This window comes from Puma concolor, chromosome C1 (assembly GCF_028749965.1).
Source record: "Puma concolor isolate L17-30 chromosome C1, mPumCon1.1.hap2, whole genome shotgun sequence".
Taxonomy (NCBI): domain Eukaryota; kingdom Metazoa; phylum Chordata; class Mammalia; order Carnivora; family Felidae; genus Puma; species Puma concolor.
Window position 1 is genome coordinate 96689468 of NC_141674.1, and position 24221 is coordinate 96713688.

General features: G+C 51.6%; 1 protein-coding gene across 6 annotated transcripts; it reads left to right on the forward strand.

Moving 5' to 3' along the window:
- Positions 1-38: 38 nt before the first annotated feature.
- On the forward strand, positions 39-24050 carry MOV10 (Mov10 RNA helicase). Of its 6 annotated transcripts, none has more exons than XM_086717837.1 (21): positions 39-152; positions 354-577; positions 13602-13805; positions 14081-14316; positions 14486-14744; positions 16359-16493; positions 17154-17322; positions 18015-18169; positions 18432-18608; positions 18722-18869; positions 19285-19443; positions 19703-19806; positions 19975-20072; positions 20168-20384; positions 21244-21361; positions 21560-21751; positions 21991-22065; positions 22949-23074; positions 23156-23244; positions 23515-23636; positions 23711-24050. In XM_086717837.1, the coding sequence occupies exons 2-21, from the start codon at positions 441-443 to the stop codon at positions 23800-23802; spliced, it is 3012 nt and encodes a 1003-aa protein (XP_086573963.1). In that variant the 5' UTR covers positions 39-152; positions 354-440; the 3' UTR covers positions 23803-24050. The 6 variants fall into 6 exon arrangements, with proteins under 6 accessions (XP_086573963.1, XP_086573964.1, XP_086573965.1 ...); XM_086717838.1 differs by having other exon boundaries at positions 149-251; XM_086717840.1 differs by lacking the exon at positions 39-152 and adding an exon at positions 11693-11833 and having other exon boundaries at positions 445-577; positions 12983-13805.
- Positions 24051-24221: the final 171 nt, after the last annotated feature.

Genomic DNA, 24221 nt, shown 5'->3' on the forward strand with positions numbered 1-24221 from the left:
TTTTCAATAAGTCCCGAGGCTCTTGGGGGGGTGGGGGGGTGGGCGTGGGAGTAGCCCTAGCTGAGGCTCGGAAGTCTCCCTGGGCTGCTCAGGGGGCCCCAGGCGGTAGCCACGTTCAGATTCTGGCTCGAAGCCAGGGGAGGGAGCTTGGGGTAAGGGGAGGGCCCTGAGGGAGGGGTCAGACTCCTTAGGAAAGAGTTAATGGGAGGAGGGGGAGGGGATTGGACGGAGAGACCGAAGGGAAGACTCAGGTAGGAAAAGAACCGAGGAGGGAAGCCTGGTGGGGAGAAGGGAGCCTGCAAGATCAGAGGGTCAGAGTTAGGGGGCTTCCCCCTGCTGCACCCTCATCCTAGGGCCGCCAACTTACATCCGCGGCGGCGACTTTCAGTTTCATTTCCACGGACCCTCCTGCCTGGGCCGCAGCCGCAGCCGCCGCCGCGATGCCCAGTAAGTTCAGCTGCCGGCAGCTCCGGGAGACGGGCCAGTGCTTCGAGAGTTTCCTGGTCGTTCGGGGACTGGACATGGAGACAGATCGCGAGCGGCTGCGGACCGTTTATAACTGGGATTTCAAGATCAGGTACGGGCCGGCCCAGTCCCCGGCCCAGATTCGCGGGCCCAGCTCGCCGCCACGACCCCTCGCCGCGGGGCCACCCTTCCCGCCCCGGGGCGCGGAGGGACGCAGCTCCCCCAGTGGCGCAAGCCGGTCCCGGGGCGGCGCAGACCTCCCCTCCCGCGCCGTGCCCACGCCCCGCCAGCGCCGCCCGGAGCCCGCCCGCTCTGCCCGGCCGGGCCCCTGCGCCCAGTCCCGGCGCAGAACCGCCCGCGCAGCCCGCGCCCCCCGCGCCCCCCGCGGCCCGGGCCCTGGCGGGGAGCGGGGTCCCGCGCCCACGCGCCGCTCGCGGGGGCGGGGGAGTGGGGGGCGCTCGGCCTGGGGGAGGGGAGCGCGAGAGGGGGCCCAGGCATCGCGGGACCGCGGGAGGGAGCTGCTTGCGGCTGGCGGCCGGCCCTGGCGCGGGCTCTGCGGGGACCCCCGCCCCGCCGCCGAGGGGCTGCTTGCCGAGGGGGTCCGCTATCCCGGGGAGCCGAGGAGACCCAGTGTGGGAGGGAGAATCTCCGGCAGCTCGGCAAAGAAGAAAAGGGCTCAAACTATATACGCACCAAACCTCCATTAGCACCTGTGGCTTCTCCATGGAGACCCAGGGCCAGCCTCCTGGAGGCCTTTCTCACCCTGTGGCTGCAGGCTGTTGGGGCCCCCTGTTGCTATCGAAGTGAAAACCAGACGCTTCGTTCTGGCAGACCACAGAATTGTGCTTCAGAAACACCTATCAACAGGCTGCAGCCTTGGGCCGGAACACAGTTTAACAGGGATAAATGTGAAGACTTACACAAATACATGCGGGGTGGTGGGGATTTCGGCTTCCTAACACACCTCCTGAAAAAGGCTGTGGGTTTCAACAGACCAAAAGGCCGGTATGGCTGCCAAAAGAGTCCAAGAAGTGTTAGACTCTGTTAAGAGAAGTGTGGTTGGGGGGGGGGGGGGGGGACGAAATAGTGACTCTCCAGATCACATCTGGGTTGTTTGTTTAAATCAATAATGAAATGTCCCATTTTAAGAGGGACATGAACAGGCTCCAGCAACATCTGAGGAAGGGTCAGCGGTTAGGACCTGTTTTATGCCCTCACCCCGTGCTGGGCTTTGGGGAATGGAAAGATGAACAGTACAAGATGCCAGGGAAAGAGAGGCTTTGATAGGCATGCAGTATGCATCATACAGAATACTAGCATAGATGGTAAAATAACGCGCGGAGTAGAATAGAACTAGGAAACATGTCAAAGAGAAGTAAGCAAAGATCAGGTACTATTGAGAGGCATTATCAACAAGCCACATCCGTGCTTTCACCTGTGTTCCCCAACACAAGTACAGGTGCCTCTGAACACAAGCCAGCTACTTTGGGCTCCGAAGGAATGTATTTGGATGCTTGTTAGACCGGTAGGAAAGACTTTATGGAAGAACTATTGCAGTAGAGTTACTGTAGTAGGGGAGAGAGTGCTCTACTCCCAACACGGCAAAGACAGCCTGGAATTGGTAGTTGTCAGCCGAGTGAGGGGGTCAGTGGATGGAAAACTACTAAAGACATACTAAGAGGTGGGGGGCAAGGTAGAGGCCTAATTGAAAATAGGGTTCAGAGGAGCCCGACTGAAGTTTGGTCAAGGAGAGGGTCTCTGTCAGCTCTCAACGAAAGCTACACAGTATGTTCCAGTACTGGGGAAGATGTTCTGTCAGACTGCATACAGAAAACCACATATAAAGCACATTATGGGTGAATTTAAGGGATTTCAAAAGTAATTTTTACTATGTGCACTTGTTTTTTATGCAAATAACATACCGTTCCCCTGGAATTATTAGGGAATTTGGTGTTTTCTTATGCAAATAAGAACGCTCCTGTAGTTAGTAGGGAATTCAATGGAGAAGGACACTGACCTTGGCCTTGAAGGATTGACAGTGAGGAGGGGGAGGGAAACAGCTTACGTGCTGATTTGTATTCTATCACGAAACCCAGTCAAAGACTGAGGTGGGGGCTGGCTGGCTCATTCAGCGGAGGATGGCGCTCTTGATCTCAGGGTGGTGAGTTCGAGCCCCACATTGGGGGTAGAGATTACTTAAAAAAAAAAAAAAAAAGACAAAAACAAAAAACCTGAAACGTGTTTGCTTGAAAAGAGAAACATTGGAGAGAACAAGGCAGTAATCCTTGAATATTTTGAAGTCTGTCGTGGTGGAGAGGATTATGCTTCCCTGTCACTTCAGAAGGCTGGGCTAGCTTCATTCAACATGTTCCCCTCACCCTCTCCATACCAGGTGGAGATTTCTATTACGATTATAGAGAACTTTCTTACACATCCTTTAAACCCAGACAGGAATGCTGTGACATCAGCCCTCATCTTCCCAGTGGGAATTCATGGCTTCTTCCTCTGGGCTCTCAGAGCTCATTGTTCACAGCCAGGTTATAGCCCCATTGCACTGCCTTGCGTTGGAGCTAGTGTGCGACCAGCTTCCCTGATCTGAAAGCGGGGATAGGCTTTTCCTCACGTTTGCACCTTCCTCAGTCCCCAGCATAGAGCCAGGGATGTAACAGATGCTCTGTAAGTGCTGGCGGAATGGAATTGAATTAGTAAGTACAGTTGATCTACAAGAGAATGGGCCACCAGAGAGCTATTGCAAGTCGCGCGCGCGCACGCGCGCGCACACACACACACACACACACACACACACACACACACACACGGAATTCTAGGGAGCCTTCCTACACTGGGAGGCGTGCATCCCTTCCAGCTAGGGTATTTCAGGATGTTGCATCCTCTACTGCTAACTTTGGCCTTTTCCCATCATTCGTTATTTAGCAAAACATACTTAACGAGGCTCTGCTTGTGCCTGTGCCTCGGTTCCTGCCTGTAATCACAGTCTAGTGGGGGTGGCAGATGTGTAGACAAACATGTAATACAGTACCTTAGGGGCTGGGAGAGTGTTTGGATAGCTGGAGTTCAAATCCTGGTTGGCCATTCACGAGTTTGCATTTTTTTTTAATGTTTATTTTTGAGAGAGAGAGACACAGAGTGTGAGTGGGAGAGGGGCAGAGAGAGAGAGACAGAGGGAGAAACAGGGCTCCATACTCTGAACTCTCAGCACAGAGCCTGACGCGGGGCTCAAACCCACGGGCCGTGAGATCATGGGCTGAGCTGATGTCAGACGCTTAACTGACTGAGCCACCCAGGCGCCCGGAGTTGCATTGAATTTTGAGCAACTATCTAAATTTTCCTGTAACGCATGTAAAAGAATGCCTTTCTCTCAGGGCTGTGTGTGAGGCCAGAATGAGCTATCACAGGTAAAGCCCTTACCGTGTGTAGCATGTTGCATGGGCTTTGGAAGTGGTAGCTGTCATTAGTACAGTGATGGTTAGGAGGAAAGACTGATGTCAGGAAAAGTTTCAAGAGAAGACTGCTCTTGCCTTAGGCAGGAGACTCATTCTTTTCTTCAACAAATTTTGGCCGAATGCCTCCTGTGAGCAAAGCAAAACAGTGTGAGTCGCTGTGGATGCAGAAGGAGCCTAAGGAAGGAGGTGGCGATGAAACATAATTATTTAATTACTTTTGTGATAAGTGCTTAGAACAAAAGGTCCGGTACTCTGAGAGTATGTAACTTGGACACCCAACCTCGGAATCAGAGGTTTCTGGGAGAAAGTCATGTTTAAACAGAATCTTGAAAGATAAACGGGAGTTCACAGATGTTAAGGGGCAAGGGGACAGCATTCCAGACCCAGAGGGAGTAGCACCCTAAGGGCTTAGGGTGAACTCAGTGGCCCTGACAGGAGGCCAGAGGGAGGCAGGGACTAGATGGGGCAGGACCTTGCCAGCTGCGGAGAGTCTTTTGTTTGTTTGTTTACTTTTTAATCTTAACAGAAATAGGAAAGCACAGATTGTTTCCAAGTAGGAGACTGATGGATTAGGGGTTTTGGAAAGATCGTTCTGTCTCTGGCATGGAGAAAGGCTGTGTGTTTAGACTTCTATCCACAGTAAAGAATACATTTTAGTTGGGAGCCTGGGACACAGCTTTCATGGAACAATGCATACCCTAGAAACCGTATATAGCCTCACTCCCTGCCCTCTGATGTTTTTATTCTGTTCCACTCCAATTTTCTAAAAATCCTGGTCTTGACCCACTAATGAGAGTTGCAACCCACAGTTTGTAAAACACAGAACTAGATGTCCCTTTAAGATGGCTGCCAAATTTGATAGTATGTTCTGAAATACCATTCTTCTAGCCATGAGACTTTCCTGCACTGCATCTAAAAAGATTAGTTATTGTTCACTGAACAAATAGCAGGGGCCAAGGTCAGGGCGTTACAGACCAAAGATGTCCACAGTGGCAGGAAAGTCTAGAGAGGAGTGACAGTGATACAGTGGGAAGGGCTGACATACACTTAAGGAGGGATTGATGTCAGAACCTGTGCCTCAGTTTCTTCTCTAAAATGGGGTGATGATAGTTGCTACGTTGTTGTGAGGATTAAATGAGATAATGCTTACGGGTACTTCAAACAGCACACAGGAAGTGCTCAGTAAACTTTTCCTGTTGTTGATGGTGTTAATTAACTGTGTTTGCATTATCCCAGTTATACAGAAGATCCGTGTGTGCCTTGTTAAAAGGTTAGACTTCATCTTGTAGACTGTGCAGTCATAAAGGGGGGCCGTGATCCGACTTGTGTTTGGTAATAACTCCTGCTGGTTTAGGGGAAGAAACACAAATGACTGATAAACAGAAGGAAAGATCCTTGACTGTGTTAGTGATGAGGGGAATGCTATTTAAGCAAGATATCATTTTTTTTGTTTATCAGATTGTCAGTAATCGAAAAGATTGAAGATTTCTGATGTCAGGGTCTGGAAAAAAGGTATTCTCAAATTTTTAGTGATTAACATTAAATTTGTACAACCTGTTTAGAGGACAATTTGGGGCACCTGGGTGGCTCAGTCGGTTAAGCATCGGGCTTTTGATTTCGGCTCAGGTCACGATCTCATCGTTGTGAGATCAAGCCCCGCATTGGACTTTGCACTGACAGCTGCTTGGGATTCTCTCTCTCCCTCTCTCTCTGCCCGTCCATCTGCCCTCTGGCTCCCGCCCCTGCCACTCGCGTGTGCGCGCACTTTCTCTCTCTCTCAAAACAAATAAATAAACTTAAAAAAAAAAAACAGAGGACAATTTGGCAGAACTTGCCAAAGTTGTGAAGAGTCATTCTGTTTGACCCAGAAGTTTATTTGAAGGCATTTGTCCCATAAATCACCGACTAGTACAAGAATTTTTGTGCATGGGTGGTTATTGTATGTAACCTTTGAAAAAGCCAAGCATTATAGGCACCGAACTATCGCTGGACAAACAGTTAAACACGCCCCCTGCATTCCTACTATGCTATCCTTTGCAGCCATCCAAAAGAGGGAGGTGACTTGGTAAAATGTCCGGGAAGGAAGTCCATGGTGGTGAAGAGGTCTGTTGCAGGAGAGTATGTGCAGCAAACAAAACACTTGAGTGCTTAAAAAGTTTTCGTATGTATAGAAAAAAGTCTGGAAAAATACACATCAAGCAGTTAAGCTGATAGGAGGGAGTGAGGGCCCTTAATGTTCTATGTTGGATATTTGTGTTTGAAAGTTTTTTTATGCTTTGGATGACCACCCTTTCACTTATCTCTGTATGCACCCATACTTCCATCCCACCTATGTCAGTTGGCCCCCATGGGATCGTTACACTATATCCTTGTTTATTGTGGGTCCCTCTCCATATCAGCATCCCAACTCCGTTCCACATTCTGCCCCACACTCAGGACACTCAGCTATCAACTGGGGTGTTTTTTGGGTTGTTTTATTTTAAAAGGATCATGTTATATGTGTTTTCAACATCCTGCTTTCTTACTCAACAAAACATCACGGAAGTCATTCCCGATCATGGCGTTCCCAACATTTTATTATGACAGACTTCAAACACAAAAGTTGAAATAATTGTACAGTGAATACCCATATACCCTCACCTAGATTTTTTTTTTTTTTTTTTTTAGAGAGAGAGAGAGTGTGAGCAGGGGAGAGGGACAGAGGGGGTGAGAGAGAATCTTAAGCAGGCTCTGTGCTCAGCGCATGGCCAGACACGGGGCTCGATCCCATAACCCTAGGATCATGACCTGAGCCGAAATGAAGAGTCAGAGTCTCAACTGACTGAGCCACCCAGGCACCCCCTAGATTTCTTAGTTAGTATTTTGTACGTCTGCCCATTGGTCCATCTTAGTGTTTTCGATGCATTTCGAAGTAAGTTACAGACTTCAGTGCAACTTACACCAAACACGTCTGCATGATTATTACGAACTGTAGGTGTTCAAAAATTAAGTGTAACTTCTAGATAGAAGTGGACACATTGGGGGCACCTGAGTGGGTCAGTTGGTTAAGCGTCTGACTTTGGCTCAGGTCATGACCTCATGACTTGTGAGTTCTCTGACAGCTCAGAGCCTGGATCCTGCTTCAGATTCTGTGTCTCCCTCTCTCTCTGCCCCTGCTCTGTGCACACAATGTCTCTCTCTCTCTCTCTCTCTCTCTCTGTCTCTCTGTCTCTCTCTCAAAAATAAATAACCATTAAAAAAAATTTTTTTTAAGTAGACACATTTTAACTCTACCTTTCCATGTACTGTGTGTAGTCCCTGTTGAGACACAGAACATGACATCACCCCCAAATTTCCTCCATCTTTCCTAGTTCGTCCTCACCCTTACCCCACCCAGAGGTACCCACCACTGTGATGTTTTTTGAGACTGTGCCTGTCTGGAACTTCATTTAAGGGAATTAGGAGGTATGCACTCTTCTGAACGCCATGTTTCACTCAGCATAATGTTTTGTTTGTTTGTTTGTTTGTTTTAAGTAAATTGTACCCGAAATGTGGCGCACGAACTCACAACCCCGAGATAGTCTACTACTCTACCAACTGAGCCAGCCAGACGCCCTTCAGCATGTTTTTGAGATTCATCCATGTCTTGTGTATGGCAGCTTTTTATCACTGAGTGATATTTTTTTAATTTTTTTTTTTTTTTTTACATTTATTTATTTTTGAGAGACAGAGCACAAGTGGGGGAGAGGCAGAGAGAGAATGAGACACAGAATCCAAAGCAGGCTCCAGGCTCCGAGCTGTCAGCACAGAGTTCAACGCGGGGCTCAAACCCACAAACCGTGAGATCGTAACCCAAGCTGAAGTCGGACGCCTAACCGACTGAGCCACCCAGGCGCCCCTGAGTAGTATTCTTCATCTGAATACAAATCAGTTTGTATCCATTCTCCTGTTCATGGCTGTTTTCAGTTTGGGGCTATTTCTTTTTTTTTTAATTTTGTATTTAAGTAACAAACTCACGACCCCGAGATCAAGAAAAGTCACATGCTCTTTCATCTGAGCCAGCCAGGCGCCCCTGTTTGGGGCTATTTTGAATAAAATCGCTGGGAACATCCTTGTACCTTTGGCTTGGGGATATACCTAGGAGGAGCATTGCTGGGTCACAGGGTAAATATACATTTATTGTTATTTTTAAATCTTAGGCAAGTTGCTTAACTTCCTTTTTTGGTGGTTGGCAGCAAAGTCTTCTGGACTGGTCCTCTGTTGTGACCTTGTCTGAGGTTAGGCTGCTCCGCCTTCCCTAGTTCCTGTCTGTTTCCTGAGCCCATTTCTCACCTTCCCAGCAATTTATTGGTAACTAGCTTTTATCGCTTAAATCAGCCATAATTTATTCTTTTTGCTTACAACTAACAACTCCAAATATACACAGCCATCTGACTTCAGCTTAGATCATGATCTCACAGTTCGTGGGGCCACGCTGAAGGTGCGGAGCCTGCTTGAGGTTCTCTCCCTCTCTCTCTCTCTCTCTCTCTCTCTCTCTCTCTTCCTCTGCCCCTCTCCCACTCTTGTGCTCTCTCTCAAAAGTAAACAAACACTAGTGAATGAATGGATGATTAAATGAATAAATAAAAGTGGTGTGACCAGGTCTTCATGCATTTTACTTCCTTGCCACTATCTACCTTCCTTTATATATGTTTATTTCTATGTGTATTTATTACATGTATATATATGTATATTTATATATTATTACATGTGTCTCCAAGTTTGGACAGTATGTATAAAATATGTAAACGTTTATATAAATTATATATATATTAGACCTATAATAATATATATCATTATATAATTATACATGTCCACGTGTGGACCGTGTATGCAACCTGACATGTAACGTTACAGGCCCCTGCACAGCAGTGCTGTGTGCCAGCCAGCGGTTTAGTGCAATGTCCCCTCCTTCGTTTTTTAATAAAAGAATAGTCTGGAATTATTTGATATTTCTTTCACTCATTCTCCTAGCAAGTATTTTTTAATAAATACCAGTGCTAGGTCTATACTAGATATTATATAGTAAGTTTTTTTTTTTTTTAAGTTTATTTATTTATTTTGAGAGAGCCAGAGACAGCGTGAGCAGGGGAGGGGCAGAGAGAGAAGCCCAAGCAGCGCACAGCCCGATGTCGGGCTCGAACTCATGAAACTGCAAGACCGTGACCTGAGCTGAAACTGAGAGTCAGATGCTTAACCGACCCAGCCACCCAGGCGCCCCTATACTTGCATTTTTAAATTAAGTTTAATCTTTTTAAATGTTTGTTTATTTTGAGAGAGCAAGCAAGCGAGTGTGCGAGTGGAGGGAGTGGCACAGAGAAACGAGAGAAAATCGCAAGCAGGCTTCCCACTGTCAGCACAGAGCCCGATGCAGGGCTTGAACTCAAACCTTGAGATCATGACCTGAGCCAAAATCAAGAGTCGCATGCTTAACCACCTGAGCCAGCCAGGTGCCCCTATAGTTGCATTTTTTTTAGTGCATTTTTTTTGCACACATAATATTCTTTCCATTTGAAATCAGAATATTGCAGCATATGTTTAGTTTTTTGCAAAACAGACCTTTTTCTGAAGTGATCGTACCAGTTCATACTCCAGCTGACAATGCATGAGTGTTCTGGTCTGTCCTTAACCTTGTCAACACTTGGTGTTGTCAGCCTTTTAAATTGTAGCCGTCTGTGTGGGTGTGGTGCGTTCTTTTTCATTGCTGCCTAGTATTTTCCATGCTGTGGGTGTTGACAATGTGTTAACGTCTCCCTATTGATGGGCATGTTTTTGTTTCCAGCTCTCAGCCCCTGTGAATACCTCTGCAGTAAGCATCCTTGCACATGTCTTTAAACACAGGTACTTTCCTTTCCATGGGATACATTCCCAGAACTGCAGTTGCTGAGTTAAATACCTGTGTTTCAGAGAGATGTTAGGAGTCCTCACCAGATTGTTTTTCCAAAAGGTTGTCATATTTCACCTTTTCCAGGAGCACTGTGCGAGAGTCCCCTTCTCCCCATACACACAACAGCGATCCATGTTATGGCTGTTTTCCACTGTTGTCAGTCTGATCGAAATAAAACAGTCCTTCGTTTTGACTTTAATCTGCAATTTCTCTGCTTTTAGAACATCTTTTCATCTGGTCGTCTCGATGTGTTCTGTAAGGTGACTATTCGGTTTTTCTACTGAAGTCTTGATCTTTTTTCCTAGAAATCTAGGTGACTTAGGCGCATAATATAAGAACTAGGACTTTTTTCCAACAGCTACGTGCTAAGTCTCTGGTTGGAAAAAAACTGTTTTCATTATGGCTGTCACCTTAGACCAGGGAGAGGTGAGTTTGGGTAGTGGTAATAGTCACGGGGCATAATGTGAGAAAACACTTAGGTGGTAGTACCCATGGCAGAAGTTGCGAAACTTGCAGAGTTGAGTTCCTTCTGCCAGTGTGCCCAGGCAGAAGTTTCCAAAAATAGATTTCACGTGAAAATTTTGATCTGGCCTTCTTTTAAAGGTCGGACGCTGGCCATCTTGGGCCTCTGTCCCCTGCTGGCCACATCTGTCTGGAGACGATGGAGATTAGCAGTTACCCCCTCTGGACAGGGCACGCACTCTTGGGTTTGTTCAGCTCTCTCAGAGCCCTGTCGCCTCCCCAGCACTACCCTGAGAGCCGGCTGCATTTCAAGGCATCTCCACTGTTGTCTTCCCTTTTTTTTTTTTTTTTTTAATTTTTTTTTTTTAATTTTTTTTTTTTTTTTTAATTTTTAAGAGAGAGAGAGAGAGACAGAAAGCGAGCAGGGGAGGGACAGAGAGAGAGAGGGAGACAAGGAATCTGAAGCAGGCTCCAGGCCCTGAGCTGTCAGCACAGAGCCGGACGAGGGGCTCGAACTCACAAACCGCGAGTTCATGACCTGAGCCAGAGTCGGACGCTTTAACGACTGAGCCACCCAGGTGCCCCTCCACTGTTGTCTTCTTAAGTGGAGTTATGAGGGACGTGAGTCCTTAACACTGATGGCTCAAAAATGGTACTATGCAGGTGCTCGGGTATTAAAGATGCCTGGGGAGCCTGGCTTCTGTTGGCATTTGAGTCTGTGCTCGATCTGTGGAACCTACCGAGCAAGGGGCCCTGGCGGATGACAGTGACTCCTCCTGATTTCAGTCCCTTTATGACTGGACCTCCTGGCAGTGTTTGAGCCTGATGCCTGGTTTTGAGATTTCCTTCTGATTCTCCTCCCTCTCTCGGGGCTTCCTTCTCTGTTTTGTCTTCCTCCCTGGGTTGTCCCGGTCTCAGCTCTTCTCAGACTAGTCACACTCCGTAGGGAGATTCCAGACACTTCCATGGTTATAACTACCACCTGAGGACTCCAGAATATCAGGCTAGACTCAGGCTTGACTTTGGCCTGAGTTCTCAGTTTCCAACTCATGGAGCCAGCTGCCTCTGGACCACAGGAATCTCGAACTGAACATACCAAATACAAATGTCATGATCCTCCCTCCAGCCTCCTCCTCCTCCTCCTCCTGCCTTTACCTCCTATCTCAGAAATGGTTCTGGAAGCCAAGCCATCGATCTGAGTTTTGTCCTGGACTCCTCCCTCTTCCCAGCTTCCATTCCCCCTCCTGTCCGCCACCAGATTCTGCTAATTTTACATCCTAAGTATTATCAGATCTGGCCCCCTCTTCCGTCCTTTCCACCACCTCATTCAGGCCCTTGTCATCTTTTAATTGGACTGTTACAATGGCCTTTTTCTAACTGGTGTCCCTGCCTACAGTCTTGCCTCCAGCAAATCCATCCTCCAATCCTGATGCCAGAGTCATCTGAAATGCAAATATGATCTTGCCACTCCCCTGCTTAAAACCCACCAGCCTCGGGGCTTCTGTAACCACAGTGTAGCCTCTGCTGTGGGCTGAAAGTAAGTTGTTACTACTCCTACTACCACTGCTACTGTTAGTCCTACTATTACTACTAATACGAATACTAATGATAGTAGGTGGCATTTACTGAGCATTTTCTGTTATGTTCTCAAATGATTTATTACCTTTTTAAAACAAATCAGAGCTGATTCACAGTCTTCTGAATAGTGTCACTCTCATTTGCTTGGGGTGAGGAGGGAGAGGGGCAGAGTGACAGGCAGGGGGCACCAGGGAATTGTCCAGACCATAAATGATCTCGTTACACGCCAGTGAGTGACCGTGCTGATCCAGCCTTAATAGTTAAATAGGGATTACCATGGTTCTTATGAGCTAGGATTTGCTTTCATTCCCTACGATGCATTGAGGGAGGGTGGTCAGCCGTCCAGATCTGGAGTATGTCACGTGTGGGGGTGTCCCCGGCTCCTGGGTGCCAGTAGAGGAAGACCGCTAGCCTTCAGGGTCAAGTCTAGGCTTCCTGGCCTGGCATGCAACACTGCGTGACCTGGTGCCTGTCCATCTCTGCTGCCTCCCATCACCCCTGTCCCACACTTCACTGTAGCACAACCAGACTGTGTGTGATACTAATCATAGCACACCTTACGGAGATCTCCTTATGTGCCAAGCACTGGGCTAAGTGGACACTGCAGTGCCCGTCTCCATGTAACCCTCATAACAATCCCCCCCCGAGGTAAGTTTTCATTGCCCCCATTTTGTAGGGGAGGAAAGTGAGGCTCCGAGAAGTGGAGACCCAGCTGGTGGCCGAGTGGGAGGTTGCCCTGCACCCCCAGCTCTTATCCTTGCACGCCCCTCCACCTTGGCTTACCCTTTGGCTCCCTGTTGTGCCTGGTAGACACCGTTCACTCTCCAGGACTCCGTTCTGACCGCTGTCCTGGGACAGCCTGGCTCGGTGCCCCTCCTTGGCCCCAGGCTGCCCTGGAAACCTCCTTGGCCGCGCCCCCGGCAGGACGCCAGGATTGACGCGTTCAGTCTGTGCCGGGCTCTTACCTCACTGAACCCCCGGCTTCTAGCGCAGTGTGTGGCACATAACAGGTCTCTGTAAGTGTCGAGTTGACTAAACTGAATTCCAGGCACTGGACTTTGAGGTTATTGACCTTCTGACCAGTTTTCCCTGTCTTCACCTTCTCTAGGCACAAAACCAAGCTATTTGATCTCTGGAGAAGGATCCTTTCCCTTCCTGCTTGGGTTCCATCCACCTGCACCCTTTGACTTCGGGTGGAAACTGCTGTCTGATCAGCCACCTTGCCCACACACCCTGGACACCTGTGCTCTCTCTGACCCCTCTCTCCTTCCTCACCATCAGGCAGGACCCCAGATCCACCCCCTCTGAATCAACTTATTTGGCTTCCCCTTAACCTTAGCTCTTTCTGCCACGTCATTTGTATCTCTTTTTCTGTCCCAAATAGTTTTCCCCCCCAAAAAATCTTCGTTTCTTTCTCTCTTTTCCCTTAGTCCTCCAAATCACTAGCCCATGACTGGGCTGTTCTCCTCCAAAACACAGAGTCCACAACTTGCTGTTTAAAACAGTCGTATTTTGTCTTGGGAAGTCCTATTGAATTCCCTTAAAACATTAACAATTCCTGTGACCCCCCCCCCCCCAGCCTGAGTCTCTGTCCCTGGGTCCTGTCCTGTTGCGCAGCAGGGCTGGTGTGTCCCACATAGAGCGACCCACAGACACCCTGCCCTCCTGCCTTCCCCGTTGAGCTGCCCTGCCTTCCCTCACTTCCCAGTCTCCTCTGCTTCCGGCAGCTTTGGGACCCCTGCCCCTGGCTTCTCCTCCATGCTGTATGGAATGAAGATTGCAAATCTGGCCTACGTCACCAAGACTCGGGTCAGGTTCTTCAGACTCGACCGCTGGGCCGACGTGTGGTTCCCAGAAAAAAGGAGAGTGAAGGTGGGGTCAGACATCAGCAAACACCACAAGTCACTGCTAGCCAAGATCTTTTACGACAGGTGTGTGTCTGTATGTGTGCATGCACGTGCATGTGAAAGAGGGTGCAAGGACAACGGGGGTCAGGGTGTCGGGGAAGCCATCTGGCTGAGAGAAGAGGGGGTTGCCTCAGGTTGGGGTAAGGCCCCCTCCTTCAAGGAGTGGGGGAAGGGGTAGGGAAGGAGCTAGTTGGTCTGGGGAGAGGCGGTGGGGTTCCTGAGCTCCGCTGGCACTTCGCCAGCCTCCCCTGTCTAGGCCCTTCCTGTCCCAGCCCCCCCTTGACTCCCACTCTCCCCAGGGCTGAGTATCTTCACGGGAAACATGGGGTGGACGTGGAAGTCCAGGGGCCCCATGAAGCCCGAGATGGGCAGCTCCTTATCCGCCTGGATTTGAACCGCAAGGAGGTGCTGACCCTGAGGCTTCGGAATGGAGGAACCCAGCCTGTCACCCTCACTCATCTCTTCCCACTCTGCCGGACCCCCCAGTTTGCCTTCTACAATGGAGACCAGGAGCTGCCCTGCCCACTGGGCCCTGGTGAGCGGGTTTCCACGGGAAAGAGCCTTTAGTGGACGGGGGCTTGCCCTGGTAAGGGTTGCTGTGTCAGGGCTCCTGCCCCGGGGTGTGGCTGCTGGGGGAGTGTGCAGGCAGGGTGCTGGTGGGAAGGTCCCTCCCTGTCCTCTCTCACTCATCTGTCCTCCTGCAGGCGAGTGCTACGAGCTCCAGGTCCACTGTAAGACCAGCTTTGTGGGCTACTTCCCAGCCACGGTGCTCTGGGAGCTGCTGGGACCTGGGGAGCCAGGTTCGGAAGGAGCCGGCACTTTCTACATTGCCCGCTTCTTGGCTGCCGTTGCCCACAGTCCCCTGGCTGCACAGCTGAAGCCCACGACTCCCTTCAAGCGGACCCGGATCACTGGAAACCCTGTAGTGACCAGCCGGATAGAGGAAGGAGAGAGACCTGACCGGTAACTCCTTTCCTCTCCAACCCGATCCAGTTTGGGGTGCCCCGCATGAGGGTGGGCGCCTTGGGGAAGAGCACAGAGCCAGAACCAGGGCCCCCTTTCCTAACTGAGTTCGTAACTCCTCTGGGCCTCAGAGATTTTTTTCTGTTCGGGAAGGAAGTTGCAGGTGAGCCTGAAAAAAATGTTAAACATTTTTGATTGTATGATAGATTGTCAGGCAGCCTGTGTAGACCTCTCTCTCTGTCTTTTTTACAGCTTCTTTTGAGATAATTCACATACCGTACTATTTAGGTTCTCAGTATATTCACAGATATGGGCAACCACCACCACGATCCGGTTAGAACACTTCATTACCCAAAAAGGAGCCCATACCCTTTTGCTCCTCATTCCCTCCCAGCCTTTTTTTTTTTTAATGTTTGTTTGTATTTGAGGGACAGAGAGAGGGAGAGTGAATGCGTGAGCAGGGGAGGAGCAGAGAGACAGAGACAGAATCTGAAACAGGCTCCAGGCTCTGAGCTGTCAGCACAGAGCTGGACACAGAGCTCAAACTCACAAGCAGTGAGTTCATGACCTGGGCCAAAGTTGGACACTCAACCGACTGAGCCACCCAGGTGCCCCCTAGCCTTTTTTTTTTTTTTTTTTAAGTTTATTTATTTTGAGAGAGAGAATAAGAGTGTGTGCAAGCAGAGGAGGGGCAGAGAGAAAGGGAGAGAGAAAATCCCAAGCAGGCTCCATGCTGTCAGCACAAAGCCCAACTCGGGGCCCCATCTCACAAACCGTGAGATCATGACCTGAGCCGAAATCAAGTCGGATGCTTAACCTACTGAGCCACCTGGACATCCCTCCCTCCCAGCCTTAAGCAACCACTCTGCTTTCTGTCTCTATAGATTTCCCTATTCAGATATTTCATATGAAGAGAATTTTTTTTAATGTTTATTTATTTTTGAGAGGGAGGGTGCATGCAGGGGAGGGGCAGAGAGAGGAGGACAGAGGATCCAAAGCAGGCTTTGCACTGATAGCAGAGAGCCTGATGTGGGGCTCGATCCCACGAACTGTGAGATCATGACCTGAGCCGAAGTCCGACACTTAACCGACTGAGCCACCCAGGCGCCCCTCATTTGAATAGAATCTTATATTCTGTGTGGCATGGCTAGGTGTTTATGAAATACTGAGCTAGAAAAGCGAACGATAGGCAATTGTGCTCTGTTTGTTAAAACTGTATGTATGTAATACAAATTGACAGAAACCTGGAAGTTTAGCTATCAAAAAGTTATTGGTTATCCCCGGATGGGGAGAATGTTATGTATTTACCCACTTATTTTTCTCTAATGAGCATGCATTTTTTTATATCCATATTATTTACACATATGGGTGTTACATATGTGACTTTTGGAAGTTTCCACGAATAGTACTTTCCAGAAATGAGAATGGTCCAGCCTTGGGGTGAGCATCCTCATGGGGTAGTGAGTTCTGCCTCCTTGTACAAAATCTGCCGACCCCCTTCAGCAATAGTTTGTGGAAGGGCTTCGGGCATCTCCCAGGGAGGAGCCTTCTCCACCTCTCTGAAGGGCAGGGATCTCTGAGTTTGTGACCACTCTTCTTCCCTGGCTCCTGCAGCGCTAAGGGCTATGACCTGGAGCTGAGTATGGCGCTGGGGACATACTACCCACCCCCTCGCCTCCGGCAGCTGCTCCCCATCCTTCTTCAGGGGACAAGTATCTTCACTGCCCCAAAGGAGATTGCTGAGATCAAGTAAGAGACACCCTTCTGCCCCACCTCATGCTGCTTTCTGTGTCTCTCCACCCCCCTCCCCCGCCCCATCCCTCTGTCCTCAGCCTCCCATGCCCCCTCCCTTTGTTCCCATACAGAGCACGCACCTCGTGCTGCGCACTGTTCAAGGTGAATTCTTCACATGAGGGCCTTGCTCATTGCAGTAGGGAGAAATGAGCATTTATCTTACAGTTTCATGTAGCGATGAGTGCTGCGAAGAACTCTACCAAAGCTAAACTTTCGGGGAAGGGGAAGGGTTGTGCTGTCTTGCAGAGGGCAGTTAGTGCTGCCCTCTTTGAGAAGGTGACATTTGAGTAGACAATGACACATGAATGAGGTGAGGGTGTAAGCATAGGAGTTATCTTAGGGGGGGAGAATGTTCCAGGCCCCAGAATCCATGGTATAAATGCCACGTCAGATCTGAGGTGGGGGCAGGGGCGTCGGAAGGAGGGAGAGCCAGGATTCCATTCTCCGAGGCCTCTGACCCCCCACCCACCTCTCTGCCCTTCTGGTCCTCCCTGATTCCTGGTGCTTTCATAGTCCCAGAGCCGCGGATGGGAGAGGGTGGATGCTCCTGGGTGCGGGGGTTGCCTGACCCGTCCTGTCCCTGCCCCCTCCTGCCTGCCCAACCATCACCGCCAGGGCCCAGCTCGAGACAGCCCTGCAGTGGAGAAACTACGAGGTGAAGCTCCGGCTGCTGCTGCACCTGGAGGAGCTGCAGATGGAGCATGACATCCGGCACTACGACCTGGAGTCGGTGCCCATGACCTGGGACCCCGTAGACCAGAACCCCAGACTGCTCACACTGGAGGTCAGGGCTCGGATCCTGCGTGGGGAGGGTGGGCTCGAGTCAGCCAGCCTGAGAGTAGAATGCTGTTCCTGCCCCCAGGGGGCTCAGTAGGAGCAGAGAGCCCAAAACAGGTGTCAGAGCAGGCTGATGGGGAGGACCTGGGTTTTAGTCTAGACGTTGCTACCACTAGTTGTGTGGCCTTGGGCAAGTCCCTTGCTCTCTCTGGGCCTTTGTTGCTTTATCTGAAAGCACAGAGCTGGCCTAGATCCCTTTCCAGATGTCAGATGCTGAGTGTTGTACCCACAAGCCCAGAGTTCCTGCACGCAAGTGCTGAGGAGGGCAGCTGGTGAGAGAGAAGGGGGTGGGGGGCAAGCAAGGAACGATTCCTGCAGGAACTGAGTTTTGAACAAGGATTCAAGGGCAGAGTGGGAACTGAGCTGGCCAAGAGGGCACACGGATGGGCTGAGAATCGTGTCCTGGAGAGTTTCCAGGACTGCTGGGCTCAGCTCTCTCTGTGCAGCTCAGGCAGACTGTCTCCGTGCTCATCCCAACTTTTACCCTGTCAGGCGGGAGAGGAAAGAAGCAAAGCTCCCTGGGTCTTGGGATAGAAGGACAACGCTCAATCCTTGTCCCTCACAGGCGGTCTGGAGACCTAGGGGTCCTCCAGTAGCCATCCCTGGGGATAGAAGCTTGCTTGTGTCCACCCCCCGTAGGTTCCCGGAGTGACTGAGAGCCGCCCCTCAGTGCTACGGGGTGACCACCTGTTTGCACTTTTGTCCTCTGAGACACATCAGGAGGACCCCGTCACCTACAAGGGCTTTGTACACAAGGTGGAATTGGACCGTGTCAAGCTGAGCTTTTCCATGAGGTGGGTGTTGGGGGAACCATGAGCTGCTAGAAGGGTCTACAAATGTTTCTTAGGCCAGAGGAGCAGATTTGTTTCTCCCTGAGACCCCAGTGGGACCCCAGGGATTGAGCAGGAAGCTTTTCTTCAGGGGGACCCTGAGATGCCTCAGTAGCTTCTCCTGGAGGGATTGCATGGCTGTCTTGAAAAGAGAGTGGAGCCAGAGTAGATGCAGAGAGTCCTTGCCCTCTTACTGGAGCTTTTCCTTCCTCCTCCCTTCCTAAAGCCTCCTGAGCCGCTTTGTGGATGGGCTGACCTTCAAGGTGAACTTCACCTTCAACCGCCAGCCCCTGCGGGTGCAACACCGTGCCCTGGAGCTGACAGGGCGCTGGCTGCTGTGGCCCATGCTCTTTCCTGTGGCCTCCCGTGGGGTCCCGCTGCTGCCCTCAGATGTGAAGCTCAAGTGAGACTGGGCATGGGTGTAAGGGGGGCCACTTGGGGTGTGGGGCGTGGGCGCTGGAGTCAGGGAGGCCTCTGGGACACCGGGTGACGTCACATTTCTGGTTCGTCTGCCAGGCTGTATGACCGCAGTCTGGAGTCAAACCCTGAGCAGCTGCAGGCCATGAAGAACATCGTTATGGGCACCACCCGTCCAGCCCCCTACATTATCTTTGGGCCTCCAGGCACTGGCAAGACTGTCACCCTGGTGGAAGCCATTAAGCAGGTGGGGCCTGAGCATAGACCTGGGGCTGGTGCTGACTCCCCCAGGGACCAAGCAGTGCCCAGATCCTGGGTGCCTCCAGCTTCCTGATCGCCCCTGGGCTGGCGTCAATGGTCTGTGTGGCATTCGAACATCGTTGTGCAGGGTGGGGTCCCGCGTGACTCTTGGAGTCACCAATCATGTTTCAGCTACCGTAGACTCTGAATGTTTACTGTGCCAGTTTTCCAGCAGTGAAGTGCTTACTTGGACTAGCAGAGGGTTGGGGGGGTCAAAACTCGCCTTTTGTGTCCCTGCTTCCCTCAGGTCCGGGAGACAAATGCCACCCTGTGCCAACCTGAGTCACAACCGAGTCTCTCCCCCATCCCTCCCCCTGGAGCCAGAGAAGCTGCTTCCCACACTGTGCTTGTCCCCACCCCAGGTGGTGAAGCACTTGCCCAAAGCCCACATCCTGGCCTGCGCTCCGTCCAACTCAGGAGCTGACCTTCTCTGCCAGCGGCTCCGGGTCCACCTGCCCAGCTCCATCTACCGCCTCCTGGCCCCCAGCAGGGACATTCGCATGGTGCCCGAGGACATCAAGGTACCTGGAGAAGTGTGGAGAGCCAGGGGAGGGCAGGTGCTGGGCTGCTCGGGGTAGATGCTCAGGGGCCAGGAAACTAGACCTGGATTCGGATACTCGCTGCGTGAGCTTGGATGGGTCAGAACCCCTGTTTGGTCGTCTGTTTCCCTGTGTGGGAAGTGAGAGAGGGAAAGAAAACTGCCTGGGGGGCCCAGAGCCAGAGTGAGGGTGAGGATGGACAGAGCCAGCTGATTTCCTCCTCTCTCTTCACACCCCGCAGCCCTGCTGCAACTGGGATGCGAAGAAAGGGGATTATGTGTTTCCCGCCAAGAAGAAGCTGCAGGAGTATCGTGTCTTAATTACCACCCTCATCACGGCCAGCAGGTGGGAAGTGTGTGTCTCTTAATCATGTGTATAAGTAAGGAAGTAGCGGGCTGGAGAGATGGGGAAGAGTGGTGCCTGGCAGTGGGGTGAGGGGCCAGTTTGGGTGGGCTTTCAGGTTTGCTAGTCGGGTGCCCAGATATGACCCCTGCTTGGCCTGACGCCTCCCAGGTTGGTCTCAGCTCAGTTTCCCATCGATCACTTCACACACATCTTCATCGATGAGGCCGGCCACTCCATGGAGCCCGAGAGTCTGGTGGCCATAGCAGGTGAGGGGTTCAGGGTGGGCTGCGTGCGTGCCACCCTGCATGGGGTTGGGGGGGTCCCACCGCTCACCTTTCTCCCACGGCACCCTGCCTCTCAGGGCTGATGGAAGTCAAGGAAACAGACAATCCAGGAGGGCAGCTGGTGCTGGCAGGAGACCCTAGGCAGCTGGGGCCCGTGCTGCGCTCCCCGCTGACCCAGAAGCATGGCCTGGGGTACTCCCTGCTGGAGCGGCTGCTGACCTACAACGCCCTGTACAAGAAGGGCTCCAGTGGCTATAACCCCCAGTTCATAACCAAGCTGCTGCGCAACTACAGGTACTCCCGCACCTTCACCTCGCCTGCAATCTGTGCCTTCACCCACTCTGTGCAGCCCCCGCTGGAGGCTCCATCCTGCAGCCCTGTTGCTCAGAGGCTGTGTGATGCAGGAAGACCATGATCTGGAAGGTCGGTGATCTCCATTCCAGCTCCATCACCGCTACTCATTGGCTCTGACTTTGCAACTGACTTCGCTCTTGAGCATTTTGCTTATCTGTGTATCGGGGGATTGTCCATGGTTCCCAGACACTGGATTGTGTCTGGTGTGGGTCCCAGATGAAGGGTCGAGGCAGTCCAAGGAGAAATGAGAAAAATAGAGACGATATAGTTTTTCAAAAAGCTAATTGTTATTCAAATCAAAAAGTATACTTGCTTTACTCAATGAATTCATGTACCTAATGATGAATTCCTAAGTTCTTAGGAGTTCCTTAGATAAGTCCACTGGGAGTTCAATCTATTGTTATTACTTCTGTTTTTAGATTTAACACATTATCTCATCAAATAATGGCAGTAGTAGATGATGGTTGTTTTTGTACCATCCTTCCTTGGCAAAATTGAAACTTGAGAACCTCCCCATTTCTTGCGTGTTTGTTTTTTTTTTGTTGTTTTTTTTTTTTTTCCTTTTAAATCTGCCTGGCCTACGGACCACATGCGCTCAGGAAGCACATTTGGTTCTGTGCACATTTGGTGCAGTGAACAGTGCCTAGCAGCACGCTGTAGATCAAGGAGTCCACTGTCCACTTGGGCGGGTGGCAAGAGGATGTGTGGACCCAGAGCAGGTGGATCGGGGGACCCCAAGGGCAGGGCAGAAGTAACCTGGCCCCTGGTCTTGCTCTTCCTTCCTCCTCTTGCCTCCCAGGTCTCACCCCACCATACTGGACATTCCCAACCGACTCTATTATGATGGGGAATTGCAGGCCTGTGCCGACGTCGTGGACCGAGAGCGCTTCTGCCGATGGGAGGGTCTGCCTCGACAGGTGAGGCTGAACCCGGCAGGGTCAGGCTGCCACCCCTGTACCCCACGTTCCCTCCTACCGAAGGTGCAAGGTAGTAGGAGCCTCTGAGTGGAAGCCACGGGCTTTCACCTTGGCCTGGGATCCCGCATTCCCTGGGTGGGTTTGGGGTGGGAGGGAAGGGAGGCCTGGCTGAAGGTTTCCCCCCGACCCCGTATCCAGGGCTTTCCCATCATCTTTCACGGCGTAATGGGCAAGGACGAGCGTGAGGGTAACAGCCCATCATTCTTCAACCCTGAAGAGGCTGCCACAGTGACCTCCTACCTGAAGCTGCTCCTGGCCCCCTCCTCGAAGAAGGGCAAAGCCCGCCTGAGCCCCCGAAGCGTGGGCGTCATCTCTCCCTACCGGAAGCAGGTCAGGCCCTCAGTTCCTCTCGAGGGTGGGACCCCCCCCCCCACCACCGAAGGTACCCCCTTCATAGCCAGACCATTAGGTGGAGGTTCTAGAAGCTCAGGTCTCTGCTAGCCCTGTCAGACGAGCTCAGAGGTCAGTTGTCCCTCCCTCTCTGCCCCCCAGCTCCCTGGTCTCCTGCCTGGCTCCCTCTTACACTGGGGTAATGGCATGAGAGAAAGGCACCTGTCCTCATCTTCCAGGTGGAAAAAATCCGTTATTGCATCACCAAACTTGACAAGGAGCTTCGGGGACTGGATGACATCAAAGACTTAAAGGTGACACCACCGTTTCACATTTGCTCCGTGCCTTCGGTGTCCCGCACTTCCCCTGCTTCCAGAGAGCTCCTCAGGCACTCCAGCCTGTGTTACTGCCCCGCCCTGCCTTCGCTGCCTAAGACCCAGTGGGGCTCCCCCCAGGCCTCACCCCTGCAGATCCTGGCTTGTCTATCTGGGGCGGGACCAGGAAACACCACACCGGATTCTTGATGCTTTTGATCAGGCTGGTTTGAGGCCTGTGCCCTACGGATAAAGTCCAAACTCCCTGCCTGCCTGACCTGTCATGTGATAGTGTCACAGCTCACCATTCCCACCCTCTGAGTCAGTCAGTGCTTTGACTCAGGTGGTGGTTCTCAACACTGGCTGCAGATAAGAATCACCTGGAAAGCTTCTAGCACCACCGGTGCCAGAGCCCCACCCGGCCAGTGAACACAGCTATCTGGGGGCAGAGCCAGGGCATCGGTAATTTTTATGGCTCCTCAGGTGATCTAACGTGCAGCTGCAGTTGAAAACCAGTGCTCTAAGATTTAAAGGCTTCTCCCTTGGAGATTCCAATTTAGGAAGTCTGGGTTGTATATCTTTAACAAGTGTTTAGTGACTGTCTTTAGGGAAGTTTGAGAACCACTGCTCGGAGTTCCTGTGTCCTTGCAAGCGCGTTTTCTTTGCTTAGAAGAATTTTAGCCCGCACCCCTTTAACTGGATCCACCCTTAAGCTTCCAGGGCATCCTCCCGTTCTATCAGGACGCTCACTCCCTCCCCTGTGACAAATGCCCGGTGCTGGCATCGGCCTTGCCTTGGAGCTCCTTGGATCGGGAGCTCCATAAGGCAGGGTGTGTGTCTGCTTCCCGAGCCCCCGCTGCAGGCCCTGTGTCTCGCCCTCCAGGTGGGCTCCGTAGAAGAGTTCCAAGGCCAAGAGCGCAGCGTCATTCTCATCTCCACCGTGCGGAGCAGCCAGAGCTTTGTGCAGCTGGATCTGGACTTCAACCTGGGTTTCCTTAAGAACCCCAAGGTTTGAGACCTGGCGGGTGGAAGGAATGCTTCCTTCCTTACGGCCCTTCCCTCCCGTGACCCTACCACTCCTTCCTTTCAGAGGTTCAACGTGGCTGTGACCCGGGCCAAGGCTTTGCTCATCGTGGTGGGCAACCCGCTGCTCCTGGGCCATGACCCTGACTGGAAAGTGTGAGCATTCCTACCCCGTGATCCCTCTTGGTGACCACAACCCCCATCCTGGGGCAGGTGTAGCTCTATTGAGCACCTTCTTGTGGCTCAATTAATTCACAGGTCTGTTCTTTCTCACAATTCCCCACTTAAATTACCCGACAGAGGATAAGCAACTCGCCCAAAGGCGCAGGCCCACATGGTAGGACCAAGGCTTAGCCTCGAGCCTCTGCTGGCACTCCTCAGCCAGGCCTGTGCAGCTGTGTGTGTGAATGTCCCTGTACCCTACAGATTCCTGGAGTTCTGTAAAGAAAACGGGGGGTATACCGGGTGCCCCTTCCCTGCCAAACTGGATCTGCAGCAGGGACAGAACTTACTCCAAGGTCTGAGCAAGCTCAGGCCCTCTACCTCAGGTATGGCTGGGCCAGGCAGGGGACAGCGCTAGGGGATGAGGTAAGGAAGACAGGCTCACCTCTTTTCTTTCTAGGGCCCCAAAGTCACGACTACCTCCCCCAGGAACGGGAGGGAGAAGACGGCCTGTCCCTGCAGGTAGAGCCAGAGTGGAGGAATGAGCTCTGAAGACACAGCAGACAGCCTTCGCACACCAGCCAAGCCTTAACCGCCCACCTGACCCTGAACCAGAACCCAGCTTGAACCAGAGCCCAGCTGAGCTGCCCCTCCAGAAGGACAGGAAGGCTGGGGGAGAGAGTTTACAACCCAAGCCATTCACCCCCTCCCCTGCTGGGGAGAATGACACATCAAGCTGCTAACAATTGGGGGAAGGGGGAGGAAGAAAAACTGAAAACAAAATATTGTTCTATGCAAAAGCCTCCTTGTCTCCTCAGCCTGGCCCCCTCTGGCCTTGCGGCCTTCCCAAGCTCTCCAAAGCGACCCCAGAGGGGAGGGTGGGACCATCACACCCTGCCCAGGGCCCTACTCCTCCCAGCCAGAGAGGAACCCAGCCCCCAGGTCCAGGGGAGGAAACCCAGTGGGAGGCC

Coding starts and splice junctions, on each gene's coding strand:
- MOV10 (XM_086717837.1), top strand. CDS start 441: ATGCCCAGTAAGTTCAGCTGCCGGCAGCTCCGGGAGACGGGCCAGTGC. Junction 13,806..14,080: donor GCCAAGATCTTTTACGACAG/GTGTGTGTCTGT, acceptor CACTCTCCCCAG/GGCTGAGTATCTTCACGGGA. Junction 19,807..19,974: donor ACCCTCATCACGGCCAGCAG/GTGGGAAGTGTG, acceptor GACGCCTCCCAG/GTTGGTCTCAGCTCAGTTTC.